Source organism: Tenrec ecaudatus, chromosome 6 (genome assembly GCF_050624435.1).
Source record: "Tenrec ecaudatus isolate mTenEca1 chromosome 6, mTenEca1.hap1, whole genome shotgun sequence".
NCBI lineage: Eukaryota > Metazoa > Chordata > Mammalia > Afrosoricida > Tenrecidae > Tenrec > Tenrec ecaudatus.
The window spans coordinates 46072875-46100012 of record NC_134535.1 but is presented as its reverse complement, the minus strand read 5'-3'; the positions used below and the strand labels follow the sequence as shown (position 1 = coordinate 46100012).

Sequence of the window (27138 nt, the reverse complement as noted above, 5' to 3'; positions counted from 1 at the left end):
ATGATGGCAGACACCCGAGGAGATGAGCTGGCACAGTGACTGCAGCCTGGGCTCAGACGTAGCAATGATGTCATTGTAGGAGCAGGACTGTGTCGTGCATCGTTGTGCAGTGCATGGCGTCCCTATGAGTTGGGACAACGTTGCAAGCACTTAACAGTCACATTTCGCTTGTGAATAGTGTTCTGGCCTCCTATGCATATATTCTGCATGTGCATCACAAATGGGCCTATTGCCTTTAATTGCATGATCTACCAGGCAATGAGAGGCACATCCTTTGAGTGCTGGAACATGTTCCTGAAGGTACATGTGACTGTTTTCGCCATGGGGCCACGTGGGAGAATTTGAGGCCTCTTGTACTCTGATGTAGCTGACGTGTCAGTTTCTTCGCCGCTATGCTTCAAAACTTAAGTGTGAGAAATGCAGGTTCTAATCTTTACGTAGAGTATTTGTCCATACTTCCGCCAATTATCTCTTACATTTTGCATGTTTCTTTTATTATTTATCTGCCTTAAATTTTTGTATGAGGGACTTTTGAAAATGCATGGAAATTTGAATGAAAAGATAACAGATTTTTTCCATAGACCTTTGAATCCTCCTCATGCATCATTTTCAGTTGATGACTTTAGGGCCACCCGTAGGTTTTTCTGGCTGTGTATATTTAACACATATAGTCCTCATCTTTAGAATCCTGTATTCTGGCAGATGAAGCAATATTTATTAGTAATACTGCACATTCCAAAATCGCCATGTACGTGGGCACTGTAATTACCACCCCATGTGTATCTCCTTGGGTAATACAATAATTCCATGAAATATATTTTTTATTTCTCTCTTTTTACCTGAGAAAATTACAATTAAGAGATTAAATACTTTTCCAGAGGTCGCAAATTAAACAAGTGTGAGAACCGGGCTGACTCTAAAATATGTGCTTTTAACTCATACAATATGTTTCCTGATTCATTGCCGTTTTGGAATCATTTGGGAACGCTTACTTGATAAGATTTGTAAATTTTTTCTCTTTAACATTTTATTAGGAGCTCTTAGAGGTATTACAACCCATAGTTACATTAGACCCAATATAATTATACAATTGCTACCATCATCATTTTCAACATATTTTCTTTTCTTCTTGAACTCCTTGATAACAGCTCCCCTTTATCCCCTTCGTCCCCCACCCTGTCACTCCCTGAGCTCTCAGCACATTATATATTTTTATTATTGGAGTTTTATTGCCATAACTTACACCATCCGTGTATCCATTCACATACATTTCTGATGTTCTTTCCCTTTGAGGGGGGTTCTGTAGTCATCACTTCTATGAGTTCCTCCTTGCCCTCATCCTACCCCCCCTCCTTCGTTCTCCTCGGGGAGTCATTGCTCCCCTTACAGAGGAGTTTCTCTATCTTGAATTGCATGCATCTCAGAAGACCTGGATTGCACCCGTGTATCCTCAGATCTAACAAGATTAGTGAGGTGAAACTAAGGCCATAATATTTTTAATGCAAATTATGTGAAGATTTACAGATTAAATCATCCCTCTTACATGTAACTCGTGTACATACACACTTGCTAAGATTCTTGCTCATTCTCACTCACAACGGGTTACTGCGATTTTGATTTATGTAAGACACATGCTGTCTCTGCTTGCTCTGTTTCCTTGCAAGTTAAGTTGCTGTGGGAAATCTTAAAAGGAATGTCATGTTTTACTATTTGGAATTTGATAAGACTTTGGATTTGAAGAGGCATTATTTAAAGGAGTTATTTATTCAGCCAGCATTTTCAGACTGAGAGAAGAAATGAGAAAATACAAGTGGCAAAAAGTATAGTGTTAGGCCTTGCCAGTGTGATGGAAGTAAATGAAAGCTGAAACAGAAGATTGGAATTTTTTGAGTAAATGAACATAACGGTGGATGTAGAGAAATGAGCCAGTTAGATGACATGTAGAGTATTAGACTAGCTGTCTACCGATAAGCTTGGAAAATGTATTTCTATGATAGTGGTAACATGTGTATGTATATGAAGAGAGATAACAAAGCACATCACATTAGTGGGCAGTGTGGTAGTAGACACAGGGAATGAATGAGCAGTGGACCGTGACTTGTGAACATCACCCAGGACCTTGCTGCCAATGGCATGCAGTTAGAATCTAGTTCCACCCATCCAATGCAGGACTGCTCCCGGACAGCCCCTCTCAGGACGACTTGCCTACGCAGGCACGCTTTGTGTTTCCATGTAGCCCCTGTGGGGTCCGAAGCAATAACCAAGTTGATGCCAGAGTTTTCAAAATGCCTAGTTTTAGATTTTGCATGAATTAAGACTCTTTCATTTAAAATAAGTTTATTGCATGTAAGACTTTTCCTGATTGTTTACTTGCACGATTCAGATGATGATATGATCGACTGAAAACCATAACTAAGCAGATCTATCTTTAGATTAAGTCTCGAGATACTCAGGACTCTCATGCGATACATTATTTTTCCATACCTTCTTTAATATATATTCACGTATCACATATATTTATCATCAGAGACGTCAAAATGCGCCCCGCCCTCCCCCAATTGTGATGCCTTTAGTCCTTTTCTCTGGGAACATGTTATGAAGAAACCCTCACCAACACGCTGAGTCATCTTTTTCTCTGTTTTTCAAGGGTCGTAAGAGTGAAGCTGAAAAGTTCTTCTTGAAGGCCATTGAGCTGGACCCCACCAAAGGCAACTGTTACATGCACTATGGTGAGTGGTTGAAAGTGTGGTTTGCTTCCCCCTTGTTGTCCACATTTCCTATTAAACGTAAGAGACTGGGCTTTTGGGGAAGAGGTTGCCTCTGCTGCTATCGGTTTAGCCTCACACTGTATTCCTCCCTCGCGACCAGAGCAGTTCCGTCCGACAGGGTCACACGCGATCGTTTCCTTCCACAATGTGTAGGGCACGTCAGTGGGGAAGCTATTTCCCAGTTACTTCATTTCTAAAGCAGTGTGTAGTTAAAAGAGATCTCACCAGGACAGCATCTCGCTCCTTGCCTGGTACACGGTATATAATCAAAGTATTAGCTCCCTTTTTATTCTAAATGATAAAGTATTGCCCATTGAGCTTGTTATTTTGAAGTTTCGGAGGTTTACATTTTGTCTCAAAATCTTGCTTCCTGACAAATAGGAGCGTACACCAGCCTTTAATTGTTGAGGCCAAGCATAAGCTGTGAAGCGTATCAAGCCTGGCTGTCTCATTTGGTTTAGCCCTGACCTGAATCAATTCAGAATGAACTTACATAACAACTCAGTCACACTCTGCTATATCATTAGGAGTTAGTCATGTGCTAAGTGAGGCGAGGTATGTAGCGGTGAGATGCACTTATTTCTACCAGATTTGTTGTCGGAATGACTTTACTTTCAAAGAACCAAAGGCATTTACTGTTTCTGATCTCCATGCCGCCTGTTTTTTTAATCACTGTTGGCTTTGCTGGGTTAGTTGTGGTCAAGCAGTAAACTTAAAGGTAGATGAAAAGTGAACTCTGGAGGATAAATAACTAATATGCTTTCATAATATGTAATTCCTGCTCCCAGTGAGAGGCTGTGAGTGTGAAAGAATGGACATGGTAAAAGCGAGGCTGCCCCGAGCCAGCACTTGACCATGCCGTCACTTACATTACTGTCTGGGTGTCCACGAACCTAGGTTTGCTGCGCTCTATTGTTCCGGCATAATGCAGCATGTAACTTTATACCATTTACCGCAGAACCTTATTTTGTTTCACAGTGAAATTGTCTTTCCATTTTAACATAGAAACGAACTTAAATTGACGGCAGAGCTTTATTCTTTTTGCCTGCCGTATACCTCGTATTTTGAATTAAGCTTGTTCTCATATCTTCTATTTTGTATACTATTTACCATTATAGGTAGTTTGTGGTTAATTTTCTATTTTTTCAGCACTTCTTTTTCCACTGCATTTTATGAAATATCATTCCCCGACATGACCCCAGTCCTGCCGCCTTCTTCTCCTTTTTCTTTTACTACTACTACTCACGACGTTGCCTAAGCTTATCTCCCTGAATTTGACTGTTCGCTTTACGTTTTTCATAATCAGGTCCTTTCATTGCTATCAATGCTACATTTGAAAAAGCGATTGAAAAAAAACTCTTGTATTAATATTATCAGTTGACCCCTTTATTATTTTGACTTGTCTTTTTCTACCTACTCCTGTTATTGTCTAAATTATTTTTAGATCTTCCCTTTCTCATACATTTTTGTACAGTGCGCTAATAGTGTTGCAAAACAATGAAAGCTCCCTGTTATCAAATGGTTTGTGACTCACAGCAGCCTCAGTAGACGGAGTAGAGCTGTTCCTCAACGTGCCCGAGACCGCAGATCTGCCCACGAGCCGAGAGCCACACCTTTCTCCCAGGAAGAGACACGTTATTCTGTCTTTCATACTTTGCAGACCACAGAATAGTGTGCTTTTTGAATTTCGAGTAAATCTGTCTATGGGAGTCTTTGCCAGTAGCGAGAAGTTTTACTATTTTGTTGGGTTTTGTTTTTTTTCTCCTCATGCCTGTCATTTATCTCTCATTCTTTAAACGCTACTTCCATGTATCCATCCAGTTATCAAAGGGCTACTTTCTCCTAGAAAATATGCCTGTATTCATAATACAGCAGTGAATAAAACAGAGAAGGCCCTGCAGTGACGTGGAAAATTACTATTAAACAGCACGATGACCTAGTAGTTTCATACCATAATTCTCTACCAATTTGCCATGCTCAGGAGCCACCAGTACCATTAGCTACTCTGATTATGACCAATTATAAAATCAGGCCAACTTCAACTTGTGTTCACTCTGTTAAGAGTAAAACGCCTTAGGATTTCCAAAGGCAAACTTCACAGAAGGAGACCAACAGGCCTTTCTTCCTAGGTAACTTCAGGCGAACTTGCCCAACAGCCTTTCGGTTAGTGGCTAAGTGCTTAAAGATCATGCCAATTTAAAAAATAAACTCAATATTCAAAATTAATATTCTTAAACTTGACAATATAAATGACAAGGAAGAACGAAAGCTCAGTTCTTTGAACTGTAAGTGAGAGCTTTTTATTGTTAACATTGTACTGTTTTTTTATCTAGGATGGTTCAGGTACTATTTAAGCTTCATTTGTAAAAAAGTAATCACTAGAAGAAATGGTTAGAACATAGTGTTTGATCTTTCTCTGTGAATAAGGGGAGAAGACTCTTGAAAATTATAGATGAGAGGCCTATCATCATTTTTCATTATTCATAATTAAAAATAGAAGATAGCAATGGAGTGAGATTGAGTGTATTATAAAAATCCATTTTAATCACTTCAGAAATGATAAGAACAATTATAAAAAATTAAGTAATAAATTAAATAATAACATTACCGAGTTTAAAAATAAAAATACTTTTGGATGGGATGTTGCAGAATTATGTGGAGATTAAAATTGCTTTAGTGCTTATGATCAAAGCATTGATTTTTAAAAATTCCAGTCTTTTATTGTTTCAAGGGTAGCGTATAGAGTGACTGCGTATATAATTGGGATTGGAGTTTTCTAAAGATTGCTTCAAGTGATTATGTTACTTTTAAGTTTTAAATACTGTTAAAGTGTGTCTAATAAACTTAATATGGCTTAATCTTCTTATCTGAATATATTCTCTGTGGGCTAGTGCCCAAAACCTTTCAGAATTTTAGCTTTCTTGTGAGAAAAATGAGAATCATGGTAATGGACATTCTAAACATTAAAAAACAGAATAAGTTTAAAAGTTAAATAGTAAACTATAGGAAATAATTTTCATAAAAGAAAAGATAAAGGAAGTCCACTCAATGCATAGGAAAGAGTAAAACTACAGAAAAACCCACAGTAAATGAAATAGAAAATATATGGACAAATGATTCATAAAAGAAGAAATAAAACTGGTTTGCAAAGATAGCAAAATGTACTGTTTCATTATAAACCAAAGAAATTTGAATGCAAATAGCAAACTTCATAAGCTGCCATAACATTTATTCTCAGTAATTTTTTTCTAAAAATATACTTGCACAAAAAATGTTCTTTTGCATTTCAAATTATCCACGGAGATAGCAATTGAAACACTGCAGTACTTTTTTAAAAATTGAGGCAAAATGGGAAGGCAACTAAATTCCTGAGAACGGGAAATTGTTAAATAAATTAGGATTTTACTCACTTGATGAAATACTGTTTAAGTCCTAAAGTAAATTTATAAATGGTATATAACAACAGAGTTCACCACCTATGTCATTAGGTTAGATTAAAGAAGCCGGAATCAAATTGTTCATGAAACATGATTATATTTTACATAACAACTGTGATTAAACTAGCAAAGCAAAACAGAAAGCACAAAATTGCTGAAAGTGTACGTGTTCGTTTGTAGGACCCTTGCAACTATTAGGTGATAATGTTGATGTTTTCTAGCTATTTAAAAATATTTATAACCAACATGTTATCTTTATAGAGGAAAATATGCTTTAACAAAATGTAAAAGAATCTTAATTTACTTAGAGAATCCTTAGGAAAGACAGCAGTAATCTTGTATGTATATTTTAAATCTTCTTTTCAGGTTTATATAATATATTCAGATGGCACACAGCTGAACACGTACAATTAAATACATTCTTCAAGTTGTGCAATTCTTTTCTCTGCCTGCTTTTCTGAACTGTTATTCTGAGTTGTCTGCCCCTTAACTTTTCTAATCTTCGGAGTTGCGGTTGTCAACTCGCTCCCAAGTCAAAGGAAAAAATGCCCACGCCAGACTTTCTGTACTAATTGAGTCAGTAACAGTGATCATAAAAGCTTGCATGCCATCCCACTGACTACACTTGGGTCCTATTTGCCTAGACTCTAGAGCAAAAGGGAAGAAGAAAGCAAGGGAGAAATAGCAGGGGAAATGGGGGCAGGGTGGGTGGGTTGTTAACTGCCTCCTTTGCCATGAGGCCAGAATTATATGCACCCATCTGCCTTTATTAGACATTGTTATTAAGTATTCTATAGAAAATACTGATAAAAAGGGGAAATGTACAACAAAATTTCAAATTTTTGTTGAATACATATTTTCTGAAGACACTGAAACTGGATGAAATCTTGAAACTATTGATCTGAGAGAATCTTTAAATTTCAAACTAAAAATATCCCTGAACTCTTATATAAATTAAGGCTTAAAAACTCCCTTCCTAGAGTGTATTAAAAACTAATGCAGCCAGGTAACAATAACTACCTATTACCCAGCTCAGCATAATAGTCATACAAATGGAAGACTTGACACTGGTTTGTTGTAAAACTTTGAGCAAGTTTCTTAGCCTCTCAGTTTGCATTCCCCTCATTTGTAAAATGCTGGTAAGAATATACTTCTGAGATTCTGAGATAATATCCATTCCTACCCACCAAGTTTTATTATAGCTTCACACACACACACACACACACACACACACACACACACACAAATACACACAGAGAAAATGGATACTGTCGGGGTAAAGGTATGCAAGGATTGAAGGTGCTTCACAATATTTGGATTACCAAATTAATATAGTGTGCCATAATCTGACTGCCGAGTTACCAGAATGGACGAATGATTGGTATGTATCCTGTGATGCTGGGCGCTGTCATTAATGAAGTCCATCATTCCACAATTAGGTTCCAGACCCAGTGCTTGATGCATTGATATTTCATCATTTTAGCAACATTATCCCAACTTTACAATGCAAAGGCATTAAAAGTTTAAGTGACGTATTGAAGGGTCTGTGGTGGAATAGCCAGTAATATAGGGATATGAACTTCATCTGACTCTGAAGCCCAGGCTCTCATGTTATTGCTTCTCCATGAGTCTTTGCTTTCCTACTAGAAGCACAGAGCAGAAGCACGGGGCATTCATGATCATGTGCTGGCTGGCCCTAGAGAGGCGGGAGGACAGTGGAGGTCATCAAGACAGGGCGAGAGCCTTCAAGTTACAGCAAGAGAAAGGAGGGAGGGAGCCGGAGAAGATGAAAAAGAGAGAGGAGACACATCAGCACATTTCAGCAGATGCAGTTTCTGCTTTCTCGTTTAATCATCATTAGCACACCAGGAGAAGGAACCTGATGGGTCAGTGGGTTGCACACTGGCTGGCACTGTCAGGGCATTCTTTGGAAGCCACCAGCAGCTCTTCAGAAGGTAGATGTAGTTCCAGGGACTTAGAGTCCGTGTCACTCTGTCCTGTAGGGTGGCTGTGATTACAAATTGACTTAATGCCAGTGATGTATGGAGTTGATAATACCATGAAAGGAGTCCTGGTGGTGCCCTTGGGTAAATGTTGAACTGTGAACCAAAAGGTTGGTGGTTCAAACCCACCAGCTGTTCCATGGAAGAGAGCTGAGCTGTCTGCTCTGATAAAGATGTACAGCCTGGGAAACTCTGGATTGGGGAGCCGTCAGTTAGAACTGACTGGATGCTGGAGGTCTGGGGTTTGTATAGTGTGATACAATGAAGTCATCCTTCTTTGAAAAATGAGGAAATGTGGCTCAGAAACAGGCTGCCGGCCTCCCAGAGGAAACCACAGTGCCTGGGACAAGGCGGGCGAGTGGGCTGGCCGGCAGGTAGTTTCATCCTCCTCTGGGTCGTGTCTAAGGAGCCTTAGCGGCACTGTGGGGTAGGCATGAGGCTGCTAACTGGAAAGGAGCAGAGGCTGTCTGTGCCCTGAAGATGTGCATCCTTGCAAATACCATAAAGGGTCACTCTGAGTCAGAATCAATTCAGTGACAGTGGGTTTGACTACATGTAATTATGGAACAATGAACTTCAAAAATGATAGCAGTCAGCATCAAGGAGCATATATATACCTGCCTGGCACAATATCAGGTGCAGATCATTAATTCATTTCTATAACCTTGGGGTCGGATTATGACATGTTCTTCTATCTCTTGCTTACTTTTGTGGGGTATGAAAGCATACTCAAATTTTTAAAAATTGTACATAATTGAACCACATTTTACTGAAAAGTAAAGTCCCAGTTACATACGCATGTATTTGTTTAGACCTACCTATGTAAAAAGACGCAAGAAAACTGAAAAACTCTTTTGTCAATAAGGATGTAGAGAATGCAGTATGTTCGGGGAGTGGATTTTGAACTGAGACATTCCTAGATTCCAAACCAAGGCCTTGTGCTATTGCTTTCTTTAGCCCTTCTGCTGTTATCTTCCTTAACATGGTCTAGGCCCCGCTACACTCTTCTCTGTGCCGCAACCTGGACCTGATTGCCACAGCAACCAGCTGTGGAGACTCACTTCAGTTTTATAGAGCAACTAGCATGTACCACATGTTGAGTAAGTTAAAACCTCAAAACATAAATTATAATTACCACACACTGATGCCAACTCATAGTGGCCCATATGACAGAATAGAGCTGTCTATAGGATTTGCTAGGATGCAAACCTTTAAGGAAACTGACTATTAGACACCATTTTCCCCAGAGAATCAGCTCGTCACTTCCAGCTGCAGATCTTTAGGTTCACAGCTGAAACTTAATCACCGCATCACCGGAATTCATTAAATTGTAGTAAGAGCCATTTATATGTTTTAACTATAAAAAATCTTAAGAGAATGAATTCTTGTATTTAAAAAATGTGATTAATAAATATATAAGGGGCAGAATAGGGAGCGGATACAGTAAAGACCTAAAAATTAAGAAAAGAGCAAGGCTATTTACCAACTACTATGCACACAGTAAGACCAGACGAAAGAGAATGACTGCTTGCAGCAGAATGAGGAGTTTATGTAGAGTTCCAAGTACAGTAGTTGACATCATACTTAGCCCCCCGCCCCCAATACTTTTTGAGTTAATCAATGGACAATTTTCATTAACTGGATCAATCTCAACCTTTCTCTGTAGTTCCATTGGTCAACAGGGTTCATCTCTGTAAACCCACGGTGTCAAGTAAAGTGCGTTTTAGGTGTAGATTAATAGAGAACACACAAACTAATGCTGTTTTCTAGTCTTAGCTATGTTGACTAAGTAGTTTCATGTTTGGGAAAGCAGAGGTGCAGCTAAAAAGAGGAAGGCCCTCGGTGAGATGGACTGACGTGGTGGCTGAAACAATGGGCTGAAGGACAGCAAAGGCGGTTCATTCTGTGGTACTGAGGGTCCCGGTGAGGTGGAAGCAACTTGCCTGTCTGGAACAATTTGAGTGTCTCCTGTGCTCCTTGTTTGCTGTTCTTTTTCTGACTTCCACTAACTCAACGGATCTCCTTGCCACGAGCTTGTCTCTAAATCTGCTGCACAAGACCTTCTGGGCGTTGAAAAGCAAGGCTGTTGCTAAGAGGAAGAGTAAGCCTGACCTGAGCCATGGGTTTGTACTTGCTTCCTGTGCATTTGAAAGGTGGCCATTGAATAAGGAAGACCAAGAATGGCTGCAGTTGAGTTGGGCTGGCAGAAGCATAGTCAAAGTACCATGGACTGCTCAAAAGGCAGCGGAATCTGTCTTGAAGCAAGGCCAGTGCGCTCCCGAGTGGCAGGGAGAGCGAGGCTTTGTCTCTAGTACCTGAGGCATGTTGTCAGGAGAAACCAGTTCCTGGCGGAGGGCATCATGTACCTAAAAGTGAGGGGCAGCCCAAGAGTAGAAGGCCTCCAGGAGGTGGATTGACAGTGGCCTCATGAACAGGAACAATGGTGGGGGGGGGGGGTGCAGTGCAGCCCCCCCAGCCCTGGGCAGTGTTTCACTTCATTATGCAAAGGGTCCTTCTGTGGAGGAGCCAACTCAGTGACACATACCAAAAACAAAGGACGCATCTGCAAATGAAAGCCTCCAAAGCTCATTAAGATTCCAAGCAAGTTCTGAATGTAAGCAGTCTGCTTCTTGAACCACCCCTCTCCCTTGTCATTACCAACATAATTTAGGCTAAGAGATATAGGTCCTTTCAGAAGTGACTTCAGCACTTATGTTTGAGGCCCTTGCTCCACCTCAGCCCTGCCCTTAAAATTCTCTAATGCACATATGCGCAGTATCTTTCCAAATGTGGCTACTCCCATCTTTGTCTTTGACTTGCCTCTCAGCCTCATTATGAGCAGCGTAGATTGCTCTAGATGCCTGTGCCTTCATCTTTATCTAATAAAATTCTTCGATGGTTTCAAGCGCAGTATGTCCTCGTCATTTTTAATTAAGCATAACTGGCCCCTGTTGAGTTTATATTCTTGTGAGTCTGTATCGGGATTGTGTTGTGCATCTGTCCTTACCCTTGCCTCTTATTTACCCTCCCTCCAGCATCTCTTTTCTTCAACTCTTCACCACTCTCCCTCTACCTCTATACCAGGGGTCCTCAAAGTTTTAAAACAGGGGCCAGTTCACTGTCCCTCAGACCCATTGGAGGGCCAGACGATAGTTAAGAAAACAAACAAACTTTGAACAAATTCCTATGCACACTGCACATACCTTATTTTGAAGTAAAAAACAAATGGGGCAAAAACACCCAGCGGGCCGGATAAATGTCCTCGGCAAGCTACATGTGGCCCGCGGGCCTCAGTGTGAGGACACCTGCTCTCTACAAAGGCTTCAGAAAGTTTCTGATACCTTCCTTTATCTTTCCTTCCATTCTCTGTCCACTTTCTCCTTGTGGCTGCAGTTCTTATTGCTGGGTATCACAGAGTCAATTCCATCTAATAGTCACTCCAGATGACAGGATAGAGACTTGCAAATGGGTCCCTAGGCAGTAACCTTTGCAGGGGCAGAAAGCAAGATCTTCCTCCCAGTGAGTTGCTGGGTGAAATCCAACCACCAACCTTTTGGCTAGCAACTGAGACCTCCACCTGGGATCCTTTCGATGTCTCTTTGGCTCCCTGGAATTCTTAATCTCATTGATAGTCTTCCTGACTCCGTCTGTGGTGCTTGGGTACTTCATAACCTTTCTGGAAAGAGTCAGGGGAGAAATACATTTAATAGAGCCATGCCAGCTGTCCTGAACTCCTTTCCAGTAGAGTTCAAGGTCCTGGTCTGCTGATCCTCTACTCTCCTTTGCAGTGGGAACCTTGTCCAATTCAGCACACATTCTGGATCTCCTGTTCACTTAGGGACCATTTCAGGGCCTTTTCTGCCTCAACATGAGCTGTATGGATGGGTCCTGCGGGTGTCCTTTGCTTGCTCACTCGGCCCACCTCAAACTTAGCAAGGGCGCTAGGACTCTGTGGGAAGTTGAGAGGCTTAGAAAAGGCAAGAGAGAAGGAACGTGAGGAAAGCAGGCACGTCAGTGAACACATCCTCATTGAGAAAGTCTACAAGAACACCTCTCTCAGTAGCTCTTTAGTGTTAGCCCACAACACACTCACCTTAGGACATATTAAAACAGAGGTGGGCCCCATCCTTGAAGTTCTGATTCACACGATCTGGAGCAAGTTATGAACTTCACACAACATGCTCCCAAGCGATGCAGACGCTGCTAGTCCCAAACCTACATTTTGAGAAACAGCATATTTTTTAAATTATTTTTTAAAACATTTTATTAGGGGCTCATACAACTCTTATCACAATCCATACATATACATACATCAATTGTATAAAGCACATCTGCACATACCCTGCCCCAATCATTCTCAAAACAGTTGCTCTCCACTTAAGCCCTTTGCATCTGGTCCTCTTTTTTTCCCCCTCCCTCCCCGCTCCCCCCACCCTCATGTGCCCTTGGTAATTTATACATCGTTATTTGGTCATATCTTGCCTTATCAGGAGTCTCCCTCCACCCCCCCTTCTCTGCCGTCCATCTCCCAGGGAGGAGGTCACTATGGATCCTTGTAATCAGTTCCCCCTTTCCAACCCACTCACCCTCCCCTCTCCCAGCATCGCCCCTCACACCCTTGGTCTTGAAGGTATCATCCACCCAGGATTCCCTGTGCCTCCAGCTCCCATATGTATCAGTGTACAACCTCTGCCCTATCCAGCCCTGCAAGGTAGAATTCAGATCATGGTAGTTGGGGGGAGGAAGCATCCAGGATCTGGGGGAAAGCTGTGTTCGTCATCAGTACTACCTCGCACCCTGACTGACCCATCTCCTCTCCTAAACCACTCTATGAGGGGATCTCCATTGGCCGACACTTGGGCCTTGGGTCTCCACTCTGCACTTCCCCCTTCATTCAATATGGTACACACACACACACACACACACACACACATACACACACATATATACATATACATATATATATATATATATATATATATTTTTTTTTGCATGATGTCTTATACCTGGTCCCTTTGGCACCTCGTGATCGCACTGGCTGGTGTGCTTCTTCAATGTGGGCCTTTTTGCTTCTGAGCTAGATGGCTGCTTGTTCACCTTCAAGCCTTTAAGACCCCAGACACTATCTCTTTTGATAGCCGGGCACCATCAGCTTTCTTCACCACATTTACTTGTTCACCCACTTTGGCTTCAGCAGTTGTGTTGGGAGAGTGAGCATCATAGAGTTCCAATTTAATAAAAGAAAGTATTCATACATTCAGGGAGTGTTTGAGTAGAGGCCCAAGGTTTTTCCACCACCTTAATACTTAACCTATAAATATAGACACATAGATCTATTTCCCCATCCTCCTGTATATATTTGCATGTACATGTCTTTGTCTAGACCTCCATATATGCCCTTTGACTCCTAGCTCCTTCCTCCATCTCCCTTGACTTTCCTCCTGCCCCACTACCATGCTCCGTCGCCACCTGGGTTACAGCTATGCCTCTTCTCTAAGCAACCTTACCCTTGATCATTTCCCACCATGCCTGCCACTCCCCCCTCACTACCATTTTGGGTCCCATGTTGTTCCCTTGTCCCTGTGTTTGTTAACACCACTTCCTTACCCCCACTACCCCCCACCCCACCCCAAGTCCCCCTGGAACTGTCAGTCCCGTTTTTTTTCCTCCAGATAGTTCATCCAGCCTGTCCTATTCAGACAGACCTGTGGAGACACTAACATGCATGAAAACAAGACAGAGGAAAACAAAGCAACAGTATACAACCAGACAACAAAACAACAAAAACAAACCATTGACAAAGAACAAAACAAAACACTTCACAAAAGAAAAGCTTGTAGTTAGTTCAGGGATCATTTGCTGGCCCTTAGGAGCGTTTTCCAGTCCAGTCTGTTGGGGCACCACGCCCAGGCCCCAAAGTCCACTTTCAGCACTCCCTGGGGACCTTGCCACTCCATTCCCTTGGTGTTCGGCTGCACTCCCCCAGTGATTTGCCTCGGTGTGGTGGGATCAGGTCAGGTGCAATTCCCACACTGTGTCTCCGGTGCAGTCCCCTGTATCGCCCTTAGTCACTGAGGGGCATCATGTCTCATAGTGGGGCCAGCCATGTTGTTCTCTCTGTGGACTGGCTGCTCTACTCAGGAGCATCCTCCTCACGGCCTGGTGGGCCAGGCTGTGGAGAAACAGCATCTTAGGTGAAAAACAAAATACAGACGTCGTGCCATGCTCTGAACTCGGGAGAGGTCTGGGCATAATGCAGTTAGTTGCAATTGACATGCCTAGCCCCTCATTTCGAGGCATAATGGCATGTTCTAGATGAGGGGTTTCTCACTTATATCCTGCCACTGCACTGCTTCCGGTTCATCGTGACCCTACAGGACAAAGAAGAATTGCCCCTGTGGGTTTCTGAGGCTGTAAAAATTTACAGTAGAAAACCTAGTCCTTTCCCCATAGTAGATATGTACATAGATCAGACAGATATAAAGTACACAAAATTTGGGTTTATTTTTTTCAAAACTCTCTCTCTTTTTAAAGTTATGGATTCACTTCCTTGCATGCAGGAACAGCTTTCTGATAAATCACTTCTGTCACACATAGTAACTGTGACAAACACATCCATCGTCTGTGGTGATGAAGAAGACATTCGGATAAGGAAAGCACAACGGGGTAAGCTTGCAGGTGTACATTTCGGCATCACCCTTTCATTGCTCTTTGGTTTATAGTTCGTCTTTCCCAAGTTAATGACCGTCATCTCAGTCATCTTAAGTCAAAGAGACAGAGAGAAAGCAAACAAACAAGCAAAATGAGGAGGGGAGAACTTATAAGAAAGAAAGGAAGGAACCCCAGTCTCCGAGTGGGGGATTAGACATAGGGAAACAAGCTAAAAGTAGGAGCAATTTCAAGGGGTAGAGATACAAAGAAAGCTAGTCTAAAACAGGAGAAGCAATTTTTTATAAAGCAGTTGACGGCATGTCTCAGTTACTAGAATTATATATACCATTTCTTCTCTGGACAATCGTATAACCAAACCTTTTAAACTGCCTGGTAGAATTTTTTGAACATTTAAGTACTTCAAGACTGTCAAGATAAATCCTTCATTAATCATTTGATTTAACAGGCTGTCTTTTAGGAGGGGGAAATCTATAAAAATGTAAGCTCTTCTTAAGCTATGAGCTCAAACACTGCTTTGTAAAAATTCTACCTATAAACTCCCAAGATTAGTTGGGCCTGGGGTTTCTGACTAAAAAAATCTATGAAAACTTTACTCTTACAGTCAATACAGCTAAACTAGGGAATTCAAAGTATCTACAATAAGTGCCATGATCATCTAAACCCCTTTATTGGGAAAAAAAATCTTATGTAGCTTGAAGAATATTCAAAGACAGAGATAAAACATACTTACAGTAATAACAATTAGAATATAATATTGGCATTAAGATATTTCCCTGTGAGAAAGAACATCTGATCATTAAAATATATCATAAACTGCCTGTCTTCTACCACCATGAGGACCTTGAAGCTGTCATCATCTTGATTTTGGAATAGGCCAGTAGCTTCCTCACTGGTCTCCCGGCTTCTGCTCTTGCCTCCACTTGAGTACTTTCCAAACTCGGCTGTCAGAGTTATGCTGTAAATAATAAGTCCCATCATATCAATCTCCTGGCTCAGCCAGAAGACACATGAAAGCCTTTAAAGGTCTACCCAGTCTGATGGGATCAGCACTTCCTTCTCCCACGCAGGGTTTCTTTGGCCTCTTCTCTTCCCGTTTTTCCCTTTGTCCTGGGTTCATGCTACACAGACCTGCTTGACATGTCTCCAACACATCGGGCACGTTCCGGCCTCGCAGTCTTTCATGTCAGATTGAAATGTTCCTCCCAGCGTAATCCCAGTGGCTCATTCTCATCCTTTCAGACCCGACTGTGGAGATTTAGGAAAATATATGTTATAGAATGGTGCGGAAGCAACTCATTATTTTTTTACTTAGCTCCTTGCTTCACCTTAAAATGCAAGCTAGAACCTAGGTAGAAAAGGTCACTAGGCACTCATGTTTCATCCTATCCTCAACCTTAGTGTCTTAAAAGGCTACAGTGAATGGCCATGAAAGGATCGGCACAGCACAGTTCCCACGGAGATCATCTAAGTGAAGCTATTAAGACCAGAAACCTCAAGACTCGAGCACCATGATGGTCCTGGTTTTCGACATGTGTGTTCCCTGGAACAAACATGCAATCACACCTTCAAAGATGCCTTCATTTCACAACAGCTTCAAACTGTAGAATTTGGTTAAAAATCTATTGTATTCCATTTCACTGTGAACTAGATCCAGTTAGTGTTAAAAGATGAGACTATGAGCTAACAGATTGAACAGAAAACATTTAGTTTGGACCAAATAAACACAGAACAGAGGGATATCTACCATGAGGTAAGCAAAAGATAAATATAACATTCCTCCTAGAAACATTCTTAATCTAGCAGAGAAGAGAGGACATTACAGAAGTATTTAAGTTAAAAAATAAATAGGAATAAATTTCTCTGTATCCATACATATATTTGATCATGGAGCTGCAGGTTTTTCTGGATGGAAAGAAGATTCGTTGTTTTTGTTCAACTTTTAATTAAGTTCAACATACGTACAAAAAAGGGCTTCAGTAAGTACACCACTTGAGTTTTCACCGAGGGTACTTATCATAAAACCAGCAGCCACATAAGGAAACAGAGCAGTACCGGCCTCTGAAGCAACTCACTGTCCTGGGGAATTTTTTAAAAGATTCGAATCCTTAGATCACATAAAAAAGGCACTCACTATGAATGTGTATTCGTTATCAGTTAAGGAGTCCTGGGGGTGCAGTGGTTAACTGTTTGGCCCCCTCACTACAGTGTCAGCAGCTTGAACCACCAAGCACACCAACAAGAGCGAGGAGACTTTCTGCGCCCATAAAGATGGATAACCTCACTGAGCTTCAGGGCTTGCCTCTTCCTTTGTGATCCCCCAAATATTGTTGTTGTTAATAGATATCGAGTCAGCCCCAACTCATGGTAAGGCCAGGCAATGGGAACAGCTGTTGCCAGTACCATCCACCAGCAGCGTAATTAATGAGTTATGAACTTGACCATTGTGAGCCATAGGGTTCATTGGTTAATTTTTGGAAGTAGGTCACAAAAGCTTTCTTCCTAATCTTGTCAACCTGTGTACTCCACTGATATCGTCCTAGCAGCCCACAAACTCTCCCTGACAGATAATTGGTAGTTGTGTGTAAGGTTTGTGGGTAGAAAATCAACCACCTTTCCCCTTTAGAAAGTGTGGATTTCTACCAGGAACCAGCCCTATCCTGGGCTAAACAGTGTTATGGTTCTGGGGTACAGTTGAATTGGCTCTGCTTCACAGTGACCCCATGTTCAGCAGAAGGAAATGAAGCACCCAGTCCTGCACCATGATCACACTGGTTCTTATAGTTGAGCCCATTGTGACAGGCTCTGTGTCAGTCCATCTGGTCGAGGGTCTTCTTCTCTCATGCTGCCCCTTGAATTTACAAACATGATGGCCTTTTGCAGTGACTGGTCTGCCCTGATAACATGCCCAAAGCACATGTGACGAAGTTTTGCCATCCGTGCTTTAAGGAACTTTCTGGCTGTACTTCTCCCAAGACATTTGGTATTTTCACTCTTTGTGTGTCCGTTTGTCATGCTGTGGTGGCGCTGTGTGGCAATGGTTCTGACTAACCAACAGGCCTTTACCTTCTTTAGTTAAGACTACCTGTGAGACTCGCATCTGTTAATAGTCACTTCTCTTAGCAATGATTCCATGCCTTTTAATGCCTCTTTTAAAGGCTTACATCCCAAGTGTTAATCATGAGATCAGTATCTCACCACATCCTGTTCAGAGAGTGGCTATCTTGAGACAGTTCTTGTTTATCTCCCACGAGCTAGCAAAATTAATAATCCACCTAGCTTTTCCTCAGAGAAGACCTCTAGCTGATGTAATAAATTATATTACATTACAACTGAAATGCTAAGCAGCTCTGACACTCTTGGAAGCAGATCACATCTGGACTTGACTGAGAAGGAAAAAATGTAGGCCGTTCAAATGAAAGGTACTCAGTGTACTAGGTGGGCAAGACAAATTAGGGACTGTGGCCTGGAATAAGTCAGGGACCCATACCGCCCAGTAGTTTCGGAGAAGTCAAGGGGTGAAGCAGCAGATTGCTACACTGAGGGACGGTGTGGTTCCCAGGGGCTGGGAGGATCAATAACAGATGAATTAGTTGGTGAAGGGCAATTTGATTGAAAGTCCACCAAAAGGGGTAAGAATAGATTTGCTCTTAACTTTCTCCCATTCATACATGGAGTCAGGCGTCGTTGGTATCTTTAGGAGCTCTGTTGGAGCAGGGGTTACATAGCAGTGACCAGAAGGTCAGTGGTCTGAACCCACCAGCTGTTCTGTATGAGGCTCCATGTGGCTGTTGGCGTCCATGAGTATTTATAACATTGGAAACCAGATGGGACCATTCCACTCTGACTTGTGGGCTCCTAAGTGTTGGAACTGATATGATGATAATGGGTTTGGGTGTGAATATTTTAAACAAGAAACGGTTCTTCAAGTCTTTATTTTTATAACTGTGTTGGTTTTATGTATCTGAAGTACTTACTGTTCTATTTTCCATCAATTTCAGGCCCTATTTCAAACTAATGCCATTATCTAACATAGCCATCAGTATAATACATTGAGTTTTGTTCAGATTTTCAAATTCAGTTTACAAAATGATACCAAATCATTAACACTGCATAATATCTTATGGCTTTCTCATAGGAGAACAGTGATGCGAGCTTATTGAGATATATAGGCTTGTCAAAAACAGAATAGGTGGAATTATGCAAATTCTTAACAGATGTGTTGGGTTATTATTTTTCTGAATGTTAATATGACAACTAAATTCTACTGTTATAACATGATAAGAATTTTTTCTTTCACCATATACAGTATTCACATTCTGTTTCAGTGCAGGTTTTGGCACCTTGTAAGCCTTTAATTACAAAACTTAAAGCATCAATAGATACTAAGTTATGGTATGCATCATATATCTGAGTTCATATGTATAAATAGTTGACTTTCCTATTTTATTTCTGATGTTGACCTTTGAAGTTATACTTGACATTGGCCAAGCTTGGGAGTCGTTGCCCCAAGGTGTTGTATGTCAACTGGCTTCATATGCTGTTAAATATCATAGTGCTCATCTGATGAACTCCTGTTCCATGTCCTCATTCCTTTTCCTTTTCATTTTCTAAGCAGGTTTATTGGGATGTAATCCACGTATCACACAATTCAATAGCTCAATCATATCACTCAAGTTTTCCAATCATTATCACATCAATTTTTGAACATTTTTCTATTGTCCTTTATTCCTTGCGATTAGCTCTGCATTCCCTCCACTGCAATACCTCAAGAGGCTGTTAATCCCATCGCTGTCTCTATAATATCACCCATCCTGGATTTCATCTACTGAAAACATCCAAAGAAGCAAAAAAGCTAACAGTAATAACAAAATAATATCAAGTGAAAACTCAATTGAAAAGAAAACAGAAAATATTAAAAACCAGAACCAAGATAGATCAAAAGGAAGGTCAAATCATAAAGTGCTAAATTTTAGCCTAACTGCATGCACCATAATCTGCTTTCCAATGCATTCTCCAAGATGGCAAGGCTATTTGGTTTCTTGCTAAGCAACACATGCCTTGTCTCCTTCTTTTTCCAGAGTTAGACAAACGTAACTAATTTCATTTCTTCTTTTAAAATTTATATATTTTTATTTCCATCATTTTATTGGGGGCTCTTACAGCTCTTATATCATTCCATACATCAAGTGTATCAAGCATATTTGTACATATGTTGCCATCATCATTTCCAAGACATTTTCTGCTTGAACCCTTGATATAAGCTCCTCTTTATCCCCCTCCTTCCCCCATATTCCCACCTTCCTGTACTCTTGATCAATTATATACTGTTATTGTTATTTCATATCTTACACTGTCCTTCATCTCCCCTCATCCACATTTACATTATTCATCATTTCTGCTATGTAGACCACTGAATTTCAGGAAAAGTGTCTTTAATTAATTTTTAGATATTTTCTTAACTATTAATATTAGATACATTTCAGGGTTAATAACTATCAGGAAAAAAAAGAGAACCACTAATAAATTATTTCACTATCTTCTGTTTAAGTATCATATAAGCAAATTGATATATTTATGTCTAGCTAAATGGTATGCTTTACAAGCAGCCAATAAGGAATATAATGCTTTAATTTTTTTCTTTCTAACCCTAACCCTAACAATGCTTTAATTTTTATAGACAAACTCTGACAAGTATAGCTAGCCCAGGCATGAGTTTAGCCTGGTATCTTTTAATTTTCAGTATACTACAGATTATTTCATTCTCATTTTACTCTCATTCAAATGTACTTTAATCTCATGTCTATGTAGCATATACATGAATTTCTTTGGTAATTCCTCTTATTTTTAAATGTAATAATAACATCATTTCATTAATAATTTAAGACCACAGAATTATTTTGTTTTTTTTATGGAGTTGAGAAAAGCACAGAATGTTAGGTAATAAATTAAGAAAGGGATCTAGTTTTTGTTTCTTTTTTTAATTACTGAGGGAAAGGCATAAAACCATGCTTGACTTCTTTCAACTACCAGAAGTGCGAAGAATCTAGCTCCCTGTCTGCCCAGGATGATTTCCCCAAGGCAGCAGGCAGGCATGCCTCCGTCTTCATCTGTATCTGAGGCACTGTCCCCCTCGTGCTGCCCTGCCTTCCTATTGGGCGTGATCAGCTTGGCCCTGGCCACTCCGAGATCACAGGAATGCTCTGACTGTGGAGGTTTAAGAGAAGCATGGACCGCTGGGGGTGCAGAGGTCATACATGGGGCTGCTAACCACAAGAGAAGCAGTTTGAACCCACCATCTGCTCTGCAGTAGAAAGACTTGGCTTGCTACTCCCTTCCCGAGGGACTGCCAGGGACAAACACTGTTTTAGAAGCATAGCCAACGCCTCCTTCTAGACAAGGATGGTCAGACTGTGTCTTACATACTTTGGACACATCAGGAGAGACTGCTCTCTGGAGAAGGACATCATGCTTGGCAAAAGATAGGGGGCAGTGACAGAGAGGCAGGCCCCCAGGGACATGGATTGACGACACGCCTGCCATGGGCTCAAGCTGGGGTGCGCAGCACTGGGCAGTGTTTTGTTCTGTTGTACTTAGGGCCACAGCAGATCTGAACCGACTGCATGACATTTCAACAACAGCAACAACGAGTTTTCGTTTTGGAAACCCACGCGGCCAATTCTGCCTTCTCCTATAGGGTCCTATAGGGTCCCTGTAGGTCAGAATGGATTCAATAGCAGTTTTGCTGTTTGGGTTTGGTTTGGTGTGAAGTGGTAAGCTACAACACGTTAAGGACAGAGTTCTTTTGTCTGCAGTGCCTTTTTGCAGACACGTCTCTGGTTCTTGGCATCTCATGCAATCCCTTGTCCTCTGCCCTGCTTGGGCGAGTGTTCCAAAGCTCCCTCACCACTGTAAGTGCCCAAAGAGCATCCCAATCTTCAATTCAGCCTCCTTTTTCTGGGAACCTGCCACTCGGCCTCAGGTGGTCTCAGCACTGCACCTCTGCCCACGTTCTGGGAAGGGAACTCGAAGGCACTTCACTCCTGGTTCCCCTTCCTGGCCAGTCATGGCATTTTCCATCCCTGCCACTGGATGGCTCAATTTATACCCAGTGGAATCACAAAACTGACCAACGCCTCTCTTAGAGGGACGCACAAATGCCACGGATGAAAGAGCCGTAGCAAATAATTCAACTCCAGCACACTTCTTTAATAATAATTGTGTCATGATAATATATAGTAATTATTATTGTGTTAGAATATCATTTTTCTGAATATTAGTATGACACCTAAATTCTGCTGTTATTAGATTATGTTTTTCAGCATATACAGTACTCATTGTTCTGACTGTTAATGTAATAAATTCTGTCGTCACATGATCTTTCGAGACTTCCTTATCGTACAGGAAGTACAGGTTGCAGACCTTGCAAACTGGATGTAAAGTACAGTGATATGCATGTGTGTGTTGGAGTGTGTACAAAGCAACTGAAGGAAGGCCGAGGGATCTCTTAAGAACTGGTCTTAAAGAGTGTCATGTTTTCTCTAAAAGTCCTCTTTCCTCACCACTTGTTACCAATAAAGGTTGAAAACTTTTGACCTCTATTTCTTAACTGTGGTTTATAGCATATCCTTAGAACCTTTTGACTTATATTTTCAGAAGTGGGTCTTTTTAGGTTTGAAGACAATTTGTCATACTTATCAGCTAAGTGCCAGGAAAGAAGAATCTCAACAAACTCCACGTAGCACTTTCAAGGTTTCTATTTCTGTGTACACCTCAGGCCTTGCGTGTTATTTTGTCATGACTTTATTTTTGGCATATTCTGGAACATGAAGCAGTGTATTCAGAAGGAGGAAGAGGTCATTGTTAGAACCCAGCTCAACAAGCCTGACAAGTGGACAGATCTTACTAAGAATAGGTTTTGTTTCACTTCAGGGTCCACCCTGAAAAACACCTAATGCATTATGTTCCTGTTAATAAATCCCTAGTTTTGTAAGAGCAGTAAACTTTCACACATTTACGTTTTTTAAAAAGTGAGCCCAGCTATTCTGTTTTTGTGTGTATTATTTTCCTCCATGGTCCTATGATGTATTATATAACAATTCTTCAGGGGTGATTTCAAAGAATTTGTGTGGCCCATCTGCCAACCATTCTGATCTTGCAAAGTATTCCTGAAAGAATCTCACACATCTGAACTTAGCATTTGTTCTATTTGCACTGTGAAATTTAAGCAAGAAGGAGTTAATGGTAAACCTATCGTACCCTGCCCTTTAAGTAACTTTAGTGTTACTTAAAGTGTAAGAGCATAATATAGCAGTGTGGAAATAGTTATTTGCATAGGCATCTCAAAGACACAAAGACTTTTTAAGTACCAATAATTAAAATCAACGCAACTCCTTTGTTTAGAATCTTTATCTTTAAAATTGCTTATATGGTTTCTTGTGTAGATAGTCCACAGAGAATTTCATTTTAATAAAGAAAATCTTCAAGTGTTCTGTAATTATAGAAAATATGACTAAATAATTGGTGTGTAGACGTATAGCACACTTAAGTCTTAATTTCGGAACACCTCTTTTGCTTTTCATGCATTTTTTTCTGTCTTAGTAACTTTATTGTTTCATAAAATTATTGTTTTCTTTGTTTAAGAACTCTGCCTTCCTGCTTCGCAGGTCAGTTTCTTCTGGAAGAGGCTCGTCTCTTAGAAGCAGCTGAGATGGCACAAAAAGCAGCTGAGCTAGACAGCGCCGAGTTCGATGTTGTCTTCAATGCTGCCCACATGCTCAGGTTAGTCTTTGTTGCTTTGCTTCAAAGACCAAAGCCCTGGATTAGAGAATGCATGGCTCCCAGCATTTCATTTGTAAAAGAATATATAGAGAGGTTTGAAATAATACGCATTTTTAAATGCTGTTCAACATGAATATTTTACACACATCGCTCTGTGGTTCTTATTCCATGTTCTAAAAGTGAATTATGCGTAATACCCATCTAAAAATAAATCAGGATTTTAAAAATCCATTATACACTACCGTATCGATAATGACCATGGCTTATGCCAGCCTTCCACATGCTTACGGTGCAACCTTCCTTTCTGGTAGCGGGGCGGACTCTAGGCATCTGATGGTTAAAATCATGGTTGTATCCTTTAGTATGCGTTGCAAATCAATGTACAGAAAACGAAAACCTCACACCTGGATCAGTAGCCGTTCTCCATCCTGATAAATGGAGAAAAATGAAAGTGAGCAAGGATTTAAGACACAAGCAACACTCATAGAAGCAGCAGTAAAAAAAAGCCCCTGGCTTCACTGCAATGGCAAATCTGCTGCACAAAACCTTTTTAAGGTACTGAAGCCAAAGGATGCCAATTGGCAACTGAGCTATGCCTAATCCAAGCCGTGGGATATTTAATCCCCTTCTGTGCATGTGAAAGTTAAGACAGTGAAAAAGGATGACCACAGAATCAGTGTTGCATTTGAATTATGGTGTTGGTGAAGGATATTGAAAGTACCATGGTTTTCCAGAAGAACAAGCAAATCTGTCTTGCAAAAAGTACACCTGGAATGCCCCTCCGTTGGCATGGCTTCCTCTCCTGTACTTTGAACACAGTAGCGGGAGAGGCCAGTCCCTAAAAAAGAACATCCTGCTTCAGGAAGGGGAGGGTGAGTGAGGAGGAGGAAGACCCTCCGTGATGGATCGACACGGTGGCTGACACAAGGGGCTCACACATACGAACAAGTGTGTGGATGGTGCTGGACTGAGCAGCGCCTTGGTCGATGTTCCATAGACACTATGACTCGAAACATGCTGGTACCAAGCAACAAAAATATATGCAATTTCCCCAGCATATGAGCTTAGACTTTTTCCCCTCCCAAAAAAAATCATTGGTCATAAAATATGGAAAGAAAACCAATTATAATTAATGTGCTTAAAATAAATGTCCACAATCTAAAACATTCTGTCAACAAACTGCTGTTTCTCAACATTTGTGTATTGACAAGCATTAGAGTAAATATGAGAGGTGAGCCATATTTCAATATTTTTGATGAAGATTGTGAAATAAAATATAGATTTTGGACCTATAAGTTCTTAACGTTGCCCTGTAATTAGCACTACGGAGACATACTGAGGCCATCCATTTTTAAGTGCTTCTATTTTCAGAAGGGTTATTTTGAAAACTAATCACAATTATGGTTAAAAAAAGTTATAAAGGCAGAACAATATTTGTTATGAATTTTAAAAGGCACTCAATACATCCAGAAATCCTATTTCAGGCTACTTTTAAGAAGTTTATTGATATTGTTCTCTCAGAAGCCCTATTTGCTCTACCACCCTCTCACCAAACTTCACTATTACATGGGTTACTTGTTGGGAAGGCTTTCAGCTTGAACTCACCAACAGCTTTACAGGGAAAGAAGAGGCTGTCTGCTCCCATACCGGTTTGCATTCAGGCATTCTCAAACTGCGGCCCGCAGGCCACACTCGGCTGGCTAAGGACACTTATCCAGCCCTCCAGGGGGTTTTGCCCCATTTGTTTTTTTACTTCAAAATAAGCTATGTGCAGTGTGCATGGGAATTTGTTCATAGTTTTTTTTTAAAACTGTACTCTGGTCCTCCAACGGGTCTGAAGGACAGTGAATTAGCCCCCTGTTTAAAAAGTTTGAGGACCCCTGATACAGTGTTGAAAATTCAAAGGAACCGTTATAGATACTCTGCCCTATAGGTTCAGTAATAGAAAAATAATAGAGGGGTTCATTGAAGTTTTCATGCCTTAAAAAGGATGAACTTAAAAAAAAGCGGTGATTATAGATTCAGATACAATTGTAATAAAAACAGACAGCTTCTGTACCTTCTACGTGGTTTTCTCCAGCACTCATAGCCTGCAGAACTGTCCTGTAACAGCCAGGCTGTTGACAGCGATGGAGATTTCCCAGGTTCCCTTTACCTCTGTGTGTATGTGCTAATACTGTGTAATTTGATCACATGCATAAGCACATCAAGTCCATTGGTGGCACTGGGAACTGTTGAAACCCACCCATAGTTACTGAATGGGCGATGGCGGAAGCTGCCTGCTCCCATAAAGATTTAGTCTTGAAAGCTCTTCATAGGGTTCTTGTGAGTTGGGGTTTGAACTACCTCAATGGGAGCGAGTGGGTACATCAAGCATCTACGGTTCTCTAGAGAGAGAGCCCAATGGCGTAGTGGTCACATCATTGGACTGTGATCTGCATGATTGGCAATTTGAGACCAGCAGCAGCTCCATGGGAGAAAGACTGGACTTTCTACTCCCGTAAACTGTGACATTCTCGAAAACCCACAGCGGGTCACTGAGTCAGCGTTACCTCGATGACAATGAGTATTTATTTTAAATACATATACAGCTGTGTACACATACAGACTAAAATAAAGCGCCTTAATCATTCATATCCCTCAGATACCCCTGTCTCTCTACCAAGGGACTGAAATGGAATGCAAAATGTGTACATTCGTCTGGGTCTATCATTTGAGATTGTTATTAGAGCTGTATCTTAATGGATTTCTACTTGGCTTCTTATAAATTGTGGATAAGAAATGTGAAACCTGGCAGAGAGAAGCATAGTATACTCTGAAGCCTCCCTTGAATGCCCGGACTCCCTGTTATTTATCATTTGTGAAGCGCTTCTTTTAAAATGAACCCAAGGAAGCTGACAACTACCAGGAGAAGTCAGGAGTTAATTGACTACTGGTAGTACATTTTGAAGATAAGCTGTAGCCTCTCTGTAAGAGAGGCCGTACCCTTTAAATGGAAGGGTAAATTTTAAAAGATACCTTAGTTTGCATGACAAGGTTAAGTGTTGGGGTTTTTTCGTTATTTTTTTCAGGGAAGATAACTTTGGTTTTCATGAATAAAATACCAACCTTTAGTCACAATAAAGTATTTGCAAGGATGAGAATGCACACATTTTTACATCTGATCTTAAACACAATAGATACTTTCATCAACAGGATATTTCACTATATATTAAATCAGTATATCAAATTCAAGGTCTCCCAATAGATACTCATTATAAGAACATTACAAAGCATGTCCTTGTTGAATATATCGCTTGTAACTATTTTTAGTTATCACAGTGTTAGAATCCAGGAGAATATGTTGGTTACAAGTTAGTGGTAGGGGAATATGTAGGATTATTTTTAAGCAACTTCTATTTAACATTTTATTAGGACAATAGAAACTTCGTCCCATCCTACTCAGCTTGGTGACCATCTCCATGAATGTTTTCACTTATT

General features: G+C 40.8%; 1 protein-coding gene across 1 annotated transcript in view; it reads left to right on the top strand.

Moving 5' to 3' along the window:
• Positions 1-27138, top strand: part of TMTC2 (transmembrane O-mannosyltransferase targeting cadherins 2) — a 489624-nt gene that overhangs the window by 375653 nt on the left and 86833 nt on the right. The window contains exons 9-10 of the mRNA XM_075551215.1: positions 2648-2729; positions 23544-23658. Coding sequence (XP_075407330.1) covers positions 2648-2729; positions 23544-23658 — 197 coding nt within the window. The remainder of the gene's footprint in view (positions 1-2647; positions 2730-23543; positions 23659-27138) is intronic.